Below are 18618 nucleotides of genomic sequence, written 5' to 3' on the forward strand. Positions count from 1 at the left end.
TGCAATGTAACATCAGAGGACACTGGGCCAATTGTACATTCTCAAACTGCACCACTTAGAACTAACTAAACAATGCAGAGATTATTTTTATATAATTTTATTCAATAACCGTAAGAAATTCAACAGTATGAAGTGATTTGTAAATAGGAATACAGATTTGGCTTAATGTTTTCATAAATATATTTTTCTCCCAGTTTGTCATGAGACTTATTTTTACCCTCTCAAAGAACTGGAACCGAGAACCAAAAATAACCGGAATCGAAAAGCAGAACCGGAATCTTTAAAATCCAAACGATACCCAACCCTATGTGTGATGCAGTAACATCTTACCGCTCACTTACGTTAGCGGTGTCATAAAAACCGTGTGAAAATGTAAAATACGATGACGAAGAAGAAGATTCCAGTGGCCCCAATTTTTGTCCATTCTGGACAAGTGAAAAATGTATTCGGACAAGTAAATTGCCAAACTCACTTGTCCATGGACAAGTACTCTCTAAAAACTTTTTCTCACACTGTGCAATGTAATGTAATTGATCGGCCACATTCTCTGACTGTTCTAAGAGAAAGCCGCCTCCTCCGAATGGCAGCAAGGCAAGAATCACAAAAAAAACATCAATGGTAATTATCTTCAATCTCGTATTCAGCCACAAAGGACAATGACAATAAGAGATTGGCATCAGGGTTTCCGTTAGCCGGTAATTACCGGTTTTTAGCTGGTAACATTTATTAAAAACCGGTACATTCAAAACCTGCCGGTCAAAATGTCTGGTAATAATTAGGGAGGCTCCGATCGATCGGCCGCCGGTCATTATCGGCCGATATTCACTCTTAATAGTTTGATCGGTGCTCTCTATAAAGGCCGATCAGGAGAGCTGGATCTGATCGATATGGACATAAACGCGAGTGAAGTGTAACCGGAGCGAGAGAGAGATCAGATCAGCTGCTGAGTCTGACCGAGACACGCAGCTCTGCATAATCACCTGAAGCCCCGCCCACTGTTTAGCGAGCTGCAGGAGCTGCATGAGAAACTGACGTGCTGTCAGGAGAGAGAGGGAGGGAGAGGGGAAAAGAGAGCATCCGTTTCTCCCGTGTTATTATTCAAATGTAATGTAAACTTCTGAATAATGTATGTTATCTACTACAAGTAGTTTGTTTGAATGTAATAATTATGTTGTTTGTTGAATCATTTATTGAAAAATGAATCTGAATTTTTCGATCTGTTACGATTATAAACTGAAGCAATATAAAAATGAGCCCCGTGAACTGAGTTTTAAACTGAAGCATATCTGCTCATAGTCCGGTAATTACCTGCTAACGGAAACTCTGCTACACAACTCTTATTATTATTATTGAAATATGACCGGTAAGTTTCAAATTTGTCCGGTAAAATAAATTCTGCCCGGACATTTGACCGGCGAGAAAAAAATCCTAGTGGAAACCCTGATTGGCATGTAGTTACCTCATGATCTGCACACTATTCCACTAGTGTTAAACCTGCAATGTATGCCTGGTGTTGATGTGTCCTTCACGTTGAAGCATGAGACAAACTCCTCATTAAAGACTACACAATCCTTCTTCCTCATGAAGAGGAATGGATGGATTACACATGGGAGAGCAGCGGTAAAACAGCCTCATGTTCATGAGGCTGTTTTACCGCTGCTCTCCCATGTGTAAAACATCCATTACAAGTGCCCTTGCTGAGAGAGCCTTGACTCCTAGAGGGGACTTACGAGATCTGTACTCATTCCTCATCCAATTCACCTCAGGATGAGATGGCGTGTTCACGAGAGCCTATAAGACCTTACGAGGGGCTCGTATTCACCTTCCAATATCACAAATACTACGAACATTAGCACACCACCTTTCCAGCTAAAAAGGGTCCTCTCATCTCCAGCACTTGTGATGGATAACATCCGTCAGGCACAACTGTAAAGCTTTCATCTCCACAGGCCCCAGAAAACCTCTCCTCATTCATTCAGTGGTACTTAAGGTGATTCCTGGTGGTCTCATCCTATTGAGGGTGGAAGGTGAACATGTATTCCAGGAGCTTCTGACTTAGTCAAACTTAGAGAAGAGTTTGCGGCGTTTAGGCAATTCCATCTCTTGATCGGTATACCAGCGTGCCATTTGTTTGATGTCGTGTTTTGTTCCACGCTTAAATCAGTGATTAAAAGTGAAAAGGCAGGGCATGCAATTGTTATGAGCACTTCGTCGTCATATTAAGAGTGCAGCTATTTACTTTTGGAGATAAATAAAATAATGATTTTTTTCTCTGATTTATATCTCTTGTCTATAAAGTGATGCATCGTGAAAATAACATGTATAAGTTGCCACGGATATATTTCCAAATTCTTGATTTTTCTCAACCATGAATAACCCAATTTGATTTGAGAGGCTTATTTCATATCAGATGATAAATGCATACATGTTTTAGTCCTAACCATGGCAGCACTTATTGAAAAATGACGTAATGTGAACCAAGTTCCACTTATATTACTTATTTAAAGCCGTTACCTTATAATAAGTCAAATAGAAAAGAGATCTGTAGAACAGTGTCTACCTCTGTGCCTACAGTGTCTCCTAGGATGTGCTCTCCACAAGCAATAACCCTGCTCAAACATGCTGGCATAAACCCTACTCCCTAATCCCTTTCTTTATTTGAGGGGTCTCTGTGAGCCAGAACTAGAGTTAATTGCAATATTTGACATTGCAATGTTTATCCTGTAAAAGTAAGAGAGGTAATAAGTTGGCACAGCTTTATAGAAGAATGTGGCAGTGGGAGGTAATATTAACCAGACACTAATAGAAGTGTCTCTACTGTGCGAGAAAAGTAACACAAATAAGGATGTCTGACAGTGTTGTGTGAACTACAATCACATCCAGCACCAAGTTCTCAAGAGTATAATAACAGAAGGCTCGACGTTGAGAAGGAGCAAACGACTGTACTTCAGTGGGTGCTTGAGTCAGCCTCATCCTTTTCTATTTGCACATCTCCACCCACACACAGAGACATGCACGTACGAAATACACACAGTCATTTTGGTAGGGTTGATGTCACTATGTTAGGCCCATTCCCAAACCACACCCTACACCTCTGTTTGCGTGTTCACGCGGAGGGTCCGCCATATTGAGGGCTGTTCCAAAGCAACGAGTGTGGAGGGGGAGTGGGCTATCAAGCCCTCAAACAGCGAGTCTGCAGCAGCGGCTCTGACTTGAGACCGGTCTCTACCTGACCGGAGTCACGCTGTGTGTGTCCGTCAGGAAACACGCTGTGTACAAGTAGTTCCAGCAAACATCCACTGATAAACTGCGATGTTAACAACCTCATATGTTTTAAACTTAGGATCAAACCTGTGTTTAGTCTAGAAAAAGGTAAATGTGTGCATTTTAATATAAAGTTGTGTATATTTACAGACCGTTGCAAAAACTAAGAAGCTTATAAACATCAGGTTTAAAACTAAAAGAGCTTTGAAACACAACGAAAGATGTTTGGAGTTTTATTTGAGTTATTCATTTAAACTTTTTGTCTAAGAGATGCTGAATTGACACCGTTGTTACATACAGTTACGGCACTTCCTGTTTCTGCCGGAGAGAGGGGAGGCCGTCCCAAAGCGTCGAGGGAGTGGTTTGGGATTGGGCCTAAGATCAGAGAGCAGCATTAAACTCCGACTTCAAGCCCCTAATGAGCCTTTTTGGGGCTTCCATCTTCTTCACTATAGAATCTACAACCACCCTTCAGTACGTGTGTATCCACTTCCCTCCAGTGTATACCTTCTACTACATTACAACAGTGTTACAAATAGTCATAGCTCTTTCAATATGTAGCCCCTAAAGCCGGCTGTGGGTGACATTTCTCATTTGCTGAAGAGCCGAGAAAAAAAAATATGTGTCTGCATGTCTGCCCTCTCATGTGAATCATCCACAACTGTAGTAACATCACGACAGCCAACATGCTGCCGCTGCTCAGAGCCCCGGTGTGGTGCGACACTGGCGCTGCCCTGACACAAGTCACACGGCTCCTCTACTGTATAATCCAAGACAGTGTGAGAGAGCAACTCTGGCAAAAGGCTTTTTATGCTGAGGATTACTATCCTGCCATCAGCATGTGAGCTTATCCAACATGCCATCAGTTGCATGGTGAAGTTGTGGAAGTGCGACATAAGTGGCTAATATGTGAATGACTAATACTGATGACTGTGACGAACATAAGTGCTGAGGGAGAACCAGATTTCATTTTTTGCCAGCTTTTTGCCTGACAAACATTCTGCAAAGAAAAGAGTGAAAGTGTAACATTCAAGCGGGAGAGAGGTGCTGCTCACTCCACTGAATGCATCCGAAAACATTTCTGTATCTTATTCATGGTTAAATCAAAGGCTTGCGCTTTGATTGCACCTAAGAGAAGAGGGGGAGTCGCGTTGAGATGTGAGCGCTACGCCAGGCACGCACTCGGCAAAAACAGGGGAAGAGGTGGAATGTAATGCTAAAAGCTAATATACAGTAAGTGAGCCAGAGGTACTTCTTCTCTCTTCAGCAGCACATCACACCGGTACTGTGCTGCTTTGCCTCTGCTGAGAGCAAAACTAAAACCCTTGATCCTGACGAGAGCAGAGCACATTAGATCAGCTCCGAGTAGACTTTTCATTACGCACTTACACCAAAGTCAAACACTCACAGGAACATATACCATCAATGGGCAAAAAGACAATCAAAGCAGCACTTAACTTGTCTAAGGAAATCCTTTTCCAGCATGGAATGGGAAAAATCAGGATCCGCAGATTATGCATGATATTGAAAGCATGATATGGTTACTTTTTCTACCTGGACTCTTTCCCATGTAATTATGTCCAGCCAAGTCAGACTCATTCTGAAATCTCGCTTGACACAAAGGTGGAGATGTGAGGGAGAGGTGGAGAGAGGAGTACCGGGAAGTGTTTGCTCATGTCATGGCTGAATATGTAGCTGATATTAATGAGGATGAGGACTAACTCTCTCCAATAAGCGATTAAGAAAATCAGTTTATTCTATGAAGGGTCTTTCCTCAGGGTCCAGGCCAAATGGAAGTATTTTGATGCTGGAGATACATTCGAAACACGAGGGACTACTTTTCTGTCCATTTCACAGCATCGCTCTCGCTCAATATTCAACCAATTACAAAGAAGTTGGATGAGCCACTTATATGGATTCTAGGTTGAAAAGTACGATGTAAGGCAAGGCAAGTTTATTTATATAGCACCTTTCAGCACCAGGCAATTCAAGGTGCTTTACAAAAATGAAAGACATTCAGATAAAGGCATTTAAAAACAGTAAAAGATAATAAAAGAAACATTAAAAGTACTGACATGTGCTGTTATAGACAGTGTGCAAGTGCTGGACTCATGCGTGTACTGTAAATGTATGTGCAGCCACTCTTGCTTTTCCTTGGTGAATGTGGGGGATGAAATGATTTTGCTGACTGTCCTACAAACATAAAAGCTCAGCAGCAAGATTATAAAAACTGACGGTTTTTGTTTATCTTTCGTGAAGGAGCTTAAGCTCACAGGCGCAACTCCACAAGGACAGAGAAGAAGACACAAAATAATAATAAGAGATGAGGTGAGGGATCCTGTTACACATCAGTACAGTAGCAGCAGTCTTTATTTAGCACGCATGTATGTCATGCAGCTTATGCCTTGGAGAGGTCTGGAATCTACAAGGTAGATGGAAATATGTTAAGATCAAAGACGGCATGCTTAAAGGTATTCGGTTCCATCCACTCGGGTCCCTTCACTCTTATTTAGCACACGTTTATGCAATCCTCATATAATGCCTTCAAGAAAAAGTTAAACGTACAGAAAGCAGGTCAAAAGGTCTTTTTTGCTGGAAAACTCGGATGCTCCTACGACTTAAACCTCTGGGACGTGAGATGAGAAAGAGAAAATCCATCTCTTCCTGAAGTTTAAATAATATTTCCTTGAAAACACACTCGGTCATCTCCCATGATAATTAAAGTTAAACATGTCTTATTTTGCAAGTCCACTGAGGAAAGAGGACGTTGTAAGTAAAAGAACAAGATTGGGATAAGAGCCGAGGAAGATGAGCCGTGGAGCTAACAGGCGGAAGGGGCGTCGACAAAGACAAAGAGTATAAAAGTGAGGAGAGGGAAAGCGTGCCTGGGTCATTAGGCTACAGGCGGACACATGCAAGTGCCACCTCATCCTTCACTCTCTCGCTCTCCCCGCCACCGCACAGGAAGGTATGAGGGCATTGAGCCATGTTCAGTGAACCTGGCGTGTGCTGGAGAAACTGTGGCAAATGAAGACACATTGCAGAGACAGTGGGTACTAATTTCCCCCCTCCTTTTTCAACGTTCTGTCCGCGTTCTGGCCGTATACAGTACAAGTGACTGGCCCATTCGATACAGGATACACAATGCTGTGAACACCACAACATGGTGGCTAATGCAGATTAAATAAGACATCCTGTCCATTTTATTCAGGTTTTTCTCCGTGTCCATCTCATGTGTCGTATTCAGAACAGCAGTGACGAGCAGCTGACTGACATCTCAACCTAAGTTCCATTATTAGAGCGTCTGTTGTCAGATATACATTACGGTGCTGCCGTCTAGATTCATCCAGACAAGACAAATAGACCTCAGCTAATGCTGACGGAGCATCCCGGGTGGAAAATTTAGACGGACTTTCAATCATTCATTTGACAAGAAGGGTAATATTCAAGCAAGAGGATTTCTGTTTCCGTAATTCCCAACCTCATAATACATTTTTGTCCCCTGTCAGGGCTCGAATGAGTGATTCAGTGGGCCAGACTGAGAAGGCAAGTCACCTTGGCAACAAATTGAATGGATGCCGCTCAAATGTCATGGTATAGTAAATCTTTTCTGAAACACAGAACGTGTAAAGATATAGTGTTTCCTTCAAGCGTTTTGTGATTGTATCCAAGTATGTTGAGGGGTAATATGATGGAAGCAAAAAAAGAACATTTAACCAGCATGAAGTGTAACATTTAAATATTTTGAAATAAATATACCGACATTTAACAATGAATAATTCAGAGGCTAATATATATTAATGAAAAAGGCAATCCAGAAGCTTACATTTATCATAATGTATTCTATCTGTATCCTAACATGTCAGAAGTGAAGCCAGAGACGGGAAGAACATAGCTAAACTATTGGTTTGGTTTTGAATGGTGAATAAACATTTATGTTAAAAATAATCTATTGTATTTATCGTATATAAACATATAAGGAAGTGTGTTAAAATAGTTGCAAATCGTTTGAGCAAACCAAAAGCGATTTAGGAAATAAATTAGTAGTACGGTTAAGACAACGTAATTTGACTGCCAGTGGGTAAATGAGTTTCTGGGGCGAAGCGAGTCCTCTGCAAACAAAAGCACTCAATGAGTAACATTTGTCCCCCGCAGTGGTTTTAAATGATGCCACTGCTGCATCACAATTACCTGGCAGTGTGTCTCTTTGCTCCATTAACATACGCACGCCTTTTCACTTCAGTGAGACGCTGCTAACGGGCTTGATGGGCCTCGAGGTGAAAGACAAGCTGCATGAAATATTGTATGAATAAAGATGGTAATGATGTATGATACAGGAACTTTCTGCCGCACTGTTTAGTATAAATAAAATAGATGTGCCTCAAGGGGATGGAATGAACACTGACGCAGGAGAAGAGTACACCATTTAAAACAGACGGCTGAAAGATAAACTAACTGTGACACACACATCTCAGGTATTATGAGACAGATGGGTTGCTTGAACACTGTGTGACAGATTTGTCTATTTTCATATTCTTCCATTTATTGGGAATAATTGGGGGAATTAGCCACCTGTGTTAAATAGCACCTGTGCACTCTGTCTGATGCAATTACCTGATATCAGAGAAAAATAGGATCTAATCTACTTCAATCCAATCCACCTCAAAGGGGGAGAACATGGACCATAGAGTACATAGAGTTAAATGCTTGCAATGAGGACACCGAGTAAATATATGCTGATTATAATGATACAATATTACCGCAGCTGAATCAGAATCCGTTTGCTCAGAGAGAATATGAAACGCTGAGGGAACAATTGATATATGTAACATAATATGGTGAAATCTGTAGCTATGGCAGGGGGTTGTTCTGTATCAATCTCAAAAAAGCGTACAACAACATTCAGGATTGCTAAAATAAACCCCCAACCAAAGATAAGCAACCTTGACTAGAATAGAATAGAATTGGGAGGGATGAAACCCTCTTTAATGGTCACACATGCAGAGCACCCATCCTAGTACCAGGAGTCGAGCACTAGGAGCAGTGGGCAGCTATTGTACAGCGCCCGGGGAGCAATGGGAGTGAGGGGGGAAGGGGGGTGTCCAGTGCCTTGCTCAAGAGCACCACGGCAGGGCAGGAGGTGAACTGGGACCTCTCCAAGTAGCAGTCCACACTCCATATTTTAGGTCTGGTCGGGGACTTGAACCGGCGTACAGCTCCCAGTCCAAGCCCCGACTGACTGAGCCACTGCCGGACAGGTCTGTTTAGCATTGAATATTTCCACACAGATAAAGACAAGTGGTGCGCATGAGGCCCTTATAAGATCTCTATGCATTACCTAAAGCTTTTGGTCAATGAGGTATTTGTAGCCTATACAAAAAACAAGCTCTAGTGTAAACTGGAAATACTAACAAGCCAACTGCCTACCTCTGGGTCTGGAACATGTGTTACTGGGTCTGTAACATAGCCTCCTAAAAAGATTTTTGTTCCTGATCAGTTGTACTTTGTGTCACCCTCTTGTGCGATTTCAGGTACAATTTTCTTTTCTTTTTCTATTACTATTTACTTGCACTCTATTTTTCTGTTATCTGTGTTTGCGTTGCACTGTTGGAAAAGCCTGTGACCAGGGGCGCCGTAAGGGGGTGAAAAGTTAGGACGATTCTAAGGGCCCGTGACTGACAGGGGCCTAAACAATTTTAGAACATTAAGAAAAAAATGTTTTAAGTAGCCAAAGTGATATCTTTTCATGGGGCCCAAAATCCCTGGCGGCGCCCCTGCCTGTGACACAAGATGTTCATCGGCATAACTACACTGTAGCTGTGTTCGCATGACTAATAAAGAACCTTGAACAAGATGGCAACAGCTATAGAGCTAAAGATGGCAGAAGCCAGAATGCTGAACTCGAGGCTTACACACTGTGGTGCCGAACCAATAGGTGACATGAAGGTGACTACGTCCACTTCATACAATCTACTGTGTGCGACCTACAAAAATAACCTAGCATTTTCTTTTAAAGGCAAAGTTAAGCAAAGTTAGTTAAGTCTGTTGTTACAGGTACAGTTAGAACAATACCTGTTGAAGACTTGAATTTCCCCCGGGATGGGAGCAAAAATACGAGCAAAAGATTAGCGTAAACACAGCATTTTATAAACCCCTTTTCTGGGTTTTTATTGTCGTTTTTAACAACTCAGGCTACAGTACATAGCCATCCATATATACTATGCTGGATTTTGTCCAATTATGTTAAAAATGAAGAGCCCTTACTGTAGTTTAAAAAAGTAACTACGAATTTTGAGTCATATCTACTACTGTTAAGTGCTTATGTGCTGTACCAAAATGACAAGCTTGACAGGCACAGCGGGGCGTAGCAAAGACTTAATTAAACGGAAACATATTGAGAAAGTAGTGAGCCAAGAGAGAACATGTAACCTCAGGTCTACTTTCCCAGTGTGGACACATCAGTGGAGCTCACCTCTAAGTGAATATCTGATTATGTGTAGAGGAAAAAGTCAAGAAATGGCACACAGGCTATAGAAAGTGCCAATTCAACCTCCACTCCTCCCTCCCCTCTCGCCGGCCATAAAACGCAATGTAATAGGATTCCTAAGCTTTTCCAGTGACTGCTTCCACTATCACACAGACATTTAAGTGCACTAATCCATGACAAATTGTCTCATCTGATCCATGACAAATCGTCTGAGGGGCCGATAGAGACGAGGAGATGGAGGGAGGGGGAGAGATGGATGGGGGGCAAGACGATTGAGGGCTGGGGGAAGAGGACACGGAGAAAGAGCTGCTCGGCACCTGAATGATCAGGCAGTTATTGCCTAGTTTTTAGAAAGGTTGCTTTCATTAGCTCGAGTCGAAGGGCATGCTGTGTGATAGAAAGTGGGATCATGTAGCGCAGATGAGCTCTCTCCACCTAAACTCACAGTTTTCAAAGCAATTATAATCCCATGTGGAGGTAGATTATAGGATTTGCACCCCTTGTCGGGATTTGCAGATGCCATGTTAAAAAAATAAAAATGTTTCTAATTTAATTTGTGTGGTATAACATTTCTGTTTTACCCACACAAGTCAATATTTAGCCAGACTCAATAGCAGAGATTCAAACAATGAAAAGGCTATTCTTCAATCTTGGACAGTAATGACTTGTATTTATAATAATAAATATCATTAAAGCGTCATCCATTGAAATATAATTGAATTTTCTTTCACCATTAATTCTCACTAATTAGTTTCCAGAGTTTAACGGGATGTAAATAAAGCGGATTTAACGGAAAAACAAAAAACACCGAGAGTTTGTAAAAGAAAGCCTTTTCCGAGGGTAGTATGGATGGATGTGCCATTCATAAAAGCTCTTACACCTCCATAAAAGAAGCGAAGCAGTACGATAACCACTTTGAAGGCAGACTGCCTAAAAAATGTGCAGCTCACTTGAATTTCTGTCGCTAACACTGTCGTAATGAGGAGTCTGAGAACTATGGAAATGAGTTCCGAGTTGAATGCATTCAGTTTCCGAGCCAGCTAATTTCTTCACATTCCCAAACACTGGCAGGAAAACCATCAATCGTCTGAAGCAGCCATCCGTTCGGCCATGGAACGGAAAATAATCAATTGCGTGTATATGGCTTCCAGATTCTCCCCCATCCTCATTTACAAGAGAGCTATCCTAAATTAAGTTCAAGGTATACTTCAACAGCCTGTATCGTGTCAGATGTTTTCCTCTCTAGAAAACCCAGACACTAAAAAACTTCAATAGCAATAAAGCTGAGCTCTATAGTATTTTTGACAGTTTGTGTTCTTAAAGCCAAAGATACTTTTCCTAACCAAACACTTCTTCTCTGATTAGCTTGTTTGTCCTTATGATGCATCTCTCCTCATCAAAGTAATTACATGTTTTCTTTCACATCAAAAGGTTTCTTAATACACAAAGGAGAAGGAAGCATTATGGCACATTGAACAATGAGCTCATTAAAATGCCTTCCAATCATCTGCGATAATACTTTACAAGCCGTTTCAAAATAAGTGGATGAAAACACAGCAGCAGCAGCAGCACTGCATTTACCATCATCCATTTTGTGTAAAGGGTCATATTTTCCATGTACATCTGAAACCAGCATCCCTATGGTTACCACTCAGAGTTTATTTCACCGTTTAAATACGATCAGCATATCATTTTCAGAATAAAGGCTTTAATAAGATGTGACCGATCCGATGCATGGCTGCCATAAAAACGGGCAAACTAAACGTCGGCAACAAGCTGCTATCAAAGTGTAACAGGCAGAGTAGAGTTAGTTGTACAGCTGCACCTGCAACAGGATCCTGTTGTTCTATTAGATCCGAGACTCTCTTAAACTGCCCTGTCAGAGTCGTAATAAAACAAAGCAGCAGCTAAAGTGTTGTTATATTCAGATATGGCCCCGCTGGGTATTGATATATTATGAACATGGCTGCTGTAAGGAAACTACGGCTGAGCAAAGGTATACAAATACAGTACCTGCTAAGCGTTGCCTCAAAGAAAACTGACAACTTAAATGTTAACACTTCATTAATGCACTTTTTGTATTTAAGAAGGGACTGCACATTAATCCAAATAAGCACTTGACTTGGCCAGATTTGTCCATATTGACAGGTTGATAGCATTAAAAGAAAACATACAAGAGCACATACAGAAACACGTGGAGAAACACTTCAGTCAATGTATATCGGTCACACGTTCACTGGCTTGTGTTGGAGCCTCATACTGTCAACACTGCCCTGGTTTGTGCAGCAGTTGTGTTGGCAGCGAGTACTTTTGCTCGTTGTGTTGGCAGGTGAGGAGAGTGCCGAACCGGGCTTGTGTGTGTCATGTCACATTCAGCTCATCCGTCAACGTACTGGATTATTTCTTGAGAGACCAGAATTGGCTGCCCAGAATCAGGCCGCCATCAATCTTCCGCCGCAGCAGAAAGACGCAGGGGGAAACTGTGAGAAGCGGAGGCTCACGGGAAAGGGAGCGGCGCCGCTTTCCGAGCAGGTGACGAAGCAGTCAGAAAACTCGTTATTCAATCTCCGCCTCAGCGGAAACATTTGAAAAAAAATAAATAAATGGGATACGGAAACTTTATCTCAGCAGTCACATTCTGTTTTTTTTTAAGTATGCACCGTCAGCTCACTGTTGAAGAAGGCGGATGCGCTGATTTCTCAAATATTGTCAGATGCTCCAACAGGCCGTGGGATTACATCTATACTGAGCTCCACATGACCTTCACTTCCTCTTCAGATCCCCGCACAGCCCCTTGTCTGAGTTTTTGTACCACATCTCTCAGACAGTAGTCCGGGCTGCATGCCAAGATCCAAATAAACTTATTTCAGGATGTTGTCTAACTAAATACCATCTCCCAAGCTCACTTCATACCTTGTATATTGTGTCCTGAAGACAATACATCAAAAAAAGCAGCTTCACCTATTTTATCAGCAAGCAATAAAAAGATCAATAATCTTCGCAGATGGAAAGGCAAGTGTGAGTCCATTAATCTGTTTATCAGCACAGACATCTTTAAATCGGGTAATTCTCACGCTTCATTAGCGAAAACAATTGTACAACTTAATTTCTGTATGGTCGAGAGTATATCATACATGTTTTCATCGTCTTTTAGAAACACGAGAATAATTTGATTACGGGAAACAGCAAAGCATGAAAGCCAATGGATTGCACAAGGCAAGACATCTTTTTTCCTTTTTTTGCTACGTCCTACATAGCCATATCTATTTATATCTGAGGGTTTTGGCCTCAATGAAACCAGAGAGCTTCTCAAATTATAAAATCAATTCCAATTCAAATATTCATCATGGCATTTCAATTCTGAGAGAGCAGTTCTGGTTAGATCGGTTAACGCCACTCCACGGCTGAGTAAGATTGATGTCAGCTTAATCCTCTTAAAAAAAAAACATGATATACTTTAAATTGTACAGTTTGCCGAGCAGCAGAGAAGGACTGTGTTCTCTTTGAGTGCCCGGTTGTGATAGACATATATCCCCGGGAAGCCTGCAGATTAGGATGTTAAAATATCACGACACATCCTCACGTTATAATTTTGTCAGCTCCAATTAAGGCTGTCATCCATCACAGATTCAGACGTTTTCTAGAGAGTAATTGTGTCAAATGACGTTTTAACAGACCATCGATCCAAGGTTGATTGCATCTATTCTGTAAATCCTCTTTCGTTTTGAATACTTCTTGGTGACGTCATTTCAAATCGACTGGCTCAGCCTCAATCAAATCTAACACCATGAAATCTGAGACTTAAAAAGACGGAATCAACAGTGTGTTCATCATCCATCTGTAGAGTGGAGACTTGAATGCTCTTAGACTTGACGTGTCCTGAGCACAACTCCAAGATTCCCAGGGGTGGATGAAAACGCCACACCATAAAGGCGTCGGTGAGAAAATGGTGTGTAAATGTGTGAGCATGTGCATGTCCATACCCGCCTCAGTGGTGTATGTAATGCAGACAATGTGATCTGTCTGGCAGGAAACCTTCCAAAGAACTCTGAGGAATAACTATCCTTTGCCTCTTCTAGAGCTACACCCCGGGTAGTGATTGGAGGGAGGGGGCTTTTATTTGTTCCTTTCTTTCCCTTTGGGACTTCTGCATTATTCAAGAGACACTTACTGAGCCTTGCACTTCCTTGTACATCTTTGGCACCAAGCTCCACTTGCCAACCAGTCAGAAGGAGAACAAAAACACACAAAAACTGCAAGCCAGCCTTTAAAAATTCATTGGAGCTCTCTGTCGCTCATCCCTCAACCTCTTGTAGCAATTAACGGGAACCGGATACTTTGAGAACTTTCCTCACCCCGATATAGCTTGGATTTTCCTGTGTCAGCTCCACAAAGCAAAAGTACGTCAATTCTGAGAGATGCTGCCTTAAAGTCACCAATGTTCAACACAAGATTGGGGAATTCGTTGCTGGACTTTTTCTCCCCCCCCCTCTTGCTGTGCTTCAATGGCTTGTCTTTTTGCTCGGCAATGCGACACACACACAAAGGGGAACCGAGCTGAAGATAGCATCAATGTTTAACAGCTAGCTTGGCTTCTGGAGAGAGAGCCACTCTGTGTTCGGCATGGAGTCACACTCATTGTTAGAAGCTTAAAGAAAGCCTTTGCTTTGCTCAAGAAAACCTCTGCCTTAGTTCCCTATAACAACCCCATATACAAACAGCTGGTAAGCTTTTCCATAATCAGAGAATTAGATCCGCCTCGCCGTCTACCCTCCACTTTTGCCCCTACGGTGCAGGAGCCGTCAGGCTTAATTGCCAAACGTTCGAAGTGCAAAAAGGGGGAAACATAATTGTCATTTCCTTCTAAGCCACAGTGATCAAAGCTCCCTTGGCTACCAGCACAGTATAAGGATGTGTTGCCTACAGCTCGTCCTACTCGTAACAAGTCTTCCAGCTAATTTCAGGGTGTAGTCAAAATTTCTTTGCTGCAAACGCAACGTTAATACACTCTTTGTCTCAAGAGGATTTCCATATTCAAATTTCAACAGAAGTGTGCAACTCAGCTAAAGAACCAAAGTGTATCACTGTGAAAGTACACATATGTCAATAGAACCACATGTTTATGGTTAAATAAATAAAGTATGACTAAACAAGAGCACATAACTTACAATTTGAAGCACAATTAGCATTCGCTTTTGCTAAACGGTGCGCACGGTGAATCATCATGTTAGAGTACCATACTGTGGCAAATCATTCTGACATAATGCAGCAGCCATGTTGTTGCTTTTTTTCCAACAGCCAATGATGAGAACTGCTCTCCCCATCAAAGGCAACATCTCGCACTTAAACACTGCGCAGTAACGCCGAAATCTGTACAAAGAGGTTCACGTACCCAGGGTGAGGATGTCGGTGCGGCCGGGCCGGGCCACATGGTGCTGCTGGATGGTCTGGTAGAGAGTGGCCTGGCACAACAGCAGGAAGCCCAGGCTAATCCACATGGCCAACAACCAGGACATGGTAAAGCCGAGTCTGCAGGAGGCGCACAGCAGGGGGGGAAACCACAGGGAGACATTTGTATTACAGCGTGTCTTCATACATATTTACAGCAGACACATGCTTTAATGTGTCAAACAAAAGAGACATTCTGCTGCATTGTCGGATATAACCAATACATGTTTTGTCCACTACAGTATCTCTACTAGATGTGTTTAAAAGCTTTGTGCAGGTATGTTCTTACGATAACGGTGGGAATGAAAAGAGAAATAAGATAAAGAGGCTTCAATAAAACCCCTGCAGACTCAAACACTCAATCTTGACAATAGTCTGCTTCAAACCTGTTTTAGCCTGAAAAGGACACATGAAATTAAAGTACAAAAAAAGGAAATAATCTTTTACAGACGGCATTATTTCTGTAATCATCTGTTATGGAAATTACAGTTTAATTGACAACAGCAGCAGCGGTATTCCAAATGGTTGTAAAATATTGAATTGTTAAGCACGAATTGCCTTTTTCAGATTTGTTTGCCTGATTGCTGCTGAGGGCCAGCATATGGAGACACGCCTTAGCCCTCATTGAATAATGAGGCTCTCCTCCTTTCCAGGTGTTATCAGCGCTTCTCTCTAGTCAGGACCCCGCAGTGGGAAATGTAAAAGCATCAACCCACCTCCTTTAAACTAAACTCCTGCTTGGTGTGTGTAGGCTCCCTGCCGACTACTGATTGGACACATTTATAATCCTCCGTCTGATTTTAAGAAGATTCTATTCCACCCAAATCACTCACTATATCAGATATCACAGGGACTGTCTAAATGTTTTTACTTGTGTCAGTTTTCAAACACTTCAGTGACTCTGCTGCTCTTATGTGACAGTTTCAATCGTTCACCCCTTTAATGTTTGATTCTACCATATCTCAAAACACAGGAGAATATTAAGCAGACACATGAGCCTCAGGGACTCTCTTCAATATAAGCTTCAAACCATGGATATTTCACATTTAAATAAAAGTATTCGGAGCAGAAATGTCTCAAATGTCTGCAGAATGAAGTCAGGCCTGATCCACTGTGTTGTTTCCACAAAGCATTAAAGCCACTGCTTGCCGTGTACCTCCAACTAGACCACTTTGTGTTAATCTGAATATGAGATTAAAGCCATTAGGCTAAATGTTGGTCCATGTGTTCAGTGCCCTCAGTGACATTGAGACTGCAATAATCAGAGAAAATTAAACATACAATTATGAACAGCACATTGTAAATCCCCACCCCTGCGCTAAATCCAACATAATCCGCGGTGTTGTGGAAATGTGAGCGGGTCCCGTGGGTATGTTTTCCATTTCTTTTTGTATCCACACTATTTTCTGTTCAGCAATCTGGCTTCATATTCATAAACATCGTTGCGTTTGCATGGATATCTGCATATTGCATGATATGACTGAGCTCCTCCCGGTGATCGGAGGCATTCGTGCCGAAAATAAAATGCTGTTCTTACCAGAGGCGTTTTTACCAGAGGTGAAGACGCACGGCAGACTTGAAATAAACACGAACACACATTGCCATCATTTTAAAGGAACTTCGGGTAAGGGAAGCAGCTTTCAGGAAAACAGAACTCTTCCTGTCCCCGCTGCAGCCTCGTGTTAACAGCGTTTGAAAGAGCTTTCAAACAAATATCCATCTTGTTTTCCACTCGGATAAAAATCACAGTGAAAGCCGTTTACTCTCAGTTTTGGTATGTTGCGTAAAGTCATAAAGTAAAGCTTATTTATGCGTAATTTGTATGTCTCGCAGCGTGGATAGTAAATGCAGTCGAGGAGTGAAAGCAGCAGACACACCTGCAGGCGCACGAAGCACCTGCGTTAAACATGGATCTAACAAAAAGAGTCTTGATTTTTTTTTTCTTCTCCTGCAGAAACAACTTTCGTGACGATTCCCTAAAAACACGTGTGACTGATCCTCATACAGCAGGGAGATCGAGGTGCCACAGTATTATTTAGGCTGCCATTTTATCGATGCTTTTAACTTTTTTGCATTTCCTTAGATTAACTGCACTTATAAAAACGTCTTTAAGCATTTTGGAGTATCATTAGAATGTTTGTTTTACATGTAATAGCCTACTTGTATAACTGCTCAAATATTGGTTTGCGATATTTGGGGTGTTTTTAGTGGAAGCTCTTTTTTATATTTCACTATGCATAGAAGTCGTTATCTAATCAACTCAGACACATTTGTCTTCATTCCTAAAACCCTCCCTGTCCCCAAACACCAGAGGTATTCCTTGAAAGTCTCACACCCTTACCTGAGCAGTATGTTCAGGAGGAAAGGAGCTCAGTCGAAATCACTGCCTCCCTGCCAAGCAGTCTCACTTCTCAGTCTTAAATCCATCCATAGTTTGAAGCCAGTGATTCCCGCACCAAATTCCAGTAGCAGATAAGCCAAACACGGCAGAAAAAGGAGCTATAACGCAGTTTTTTGTTCTCTTTTTTTTACCTCCGCAATATTTTCAGTTCAGCTCCTTTTGGAAATCCTTGGGCAACACAATCACCAAAAGCACCGAGTGTCACAAACTGACCAGCATCTGAGTTGATGGCAGGCTGATCATGTCACTGCTGTATCAGCCACATGCATGCAACATCTCCTGTCCTCTTCTTCCTTCAGTCTGTGTCTATCCCCCGTCAGTAGAAGTCCAACGTTGTGATGATAGGGAGCTAATTTACCCCCCCTTCACGCGTGCGGCGGAAGGCTCCAGTGGAATGTCTGCTCTGTCTGCTCTTGGCTGCGTCCCCCCATTGAGAAGCTGTGCTGATAGTGTGCGCCTCAGTCCTCAATCTCTCCAACGCACTAAGTAGAGAGTCTGTGTCAGAGAGGCAGAGCGAGAGAGTGGGTGTGTGAGTGAGCGTGCGTGTGAGTGTGTGGTTGTTTTACAATGTAGCCCAGCTGGAAAGAGAGAGAGAGAGAGAGAGAGAGAGAGAGAGAGAGAGAGCTGAGAGAGATCACATGTCTTAAAGCAAGACTGCCCGCTTCTGCATCAAGACTTCATCAGCAAATGAGGAATGCTTTATTAACCCACCCCTCTTTAGATCCCAGCCTCCGAGACGTTGAATGTGTTCTCCATCGGCACATGTGTGTGAGTCTGAGAGGGTGTGGGGGGAAGATGACTGAATGTGCCTTTTCTTTAGTCATCACCCGGCAGCGTTTAAGGGGTGAGAGTGAAATATGCTCCAAGCACAGCACTTTTAATAGAAGGCAGCGTGCCTCATCACGGCGCTGCAATCACGAAATTATCTAGTACTCCTTCGACATGCTTTTTGTGGTGAGGAGCCGGGATTTGTTTTTACGGCCTGTTCTTTTTGGAGGTTTTCCCACCGCTCACCTTG

General features: G+C 42.3%; 1 protein-coding gene across 4 annotated transcripts in view; it reads right to left on the reverse strand.

The window, feature by feature from the left end:
• LOC117446995 (chemokine-like protein TAFA-1) overlaps positions 1-18128 on the reverse strand; it is a 132612-nt gene extending 114484 nt beyond the window's left edge. For 2 of the 4 annotated variants that reach the window (XR_004552184.2, XM_034083553.2), the window contains exons 1-2: positions 17541-18128; positions 15144-15280 (exon numbers count right to left, since the gene is read on the reverse strand). Coding sequence is in view for 1 of the 4 variants with exons in the window: in XM_034083553.2 (XP_033939444.1) it covers positions 15144-15267 (124 nt within the window). In the remaining 3 variants the exon portion in view is untranslated. Of the gene's footprint in view, positions 1-15143; positions 15281-16736; positions 16959-17540 lie in introns of those variants that run through there. The other 2 variants (XR_011643248.1, XR_004552185.2) reach the window with 2 other exon arrangements.
• Positions 18129-18618: the final 490 nt, after the last annotated feature.

Source organism: Pseudochaenichthys georgianus, chromosome 5 (genome assembly GCF_902827115.2).
Source record: "Pseudochaenichthys georgianus chromosome 5, fPseGeo1.2, whole genome shotgun sequence".
Lineage (NCBI taxonomy): Eukaryota > Metazoa > Chordata > Actinopteri > Perciformes > Channichthyidae > Pseudochaenichthys > Pseudochaenichthys georgianus.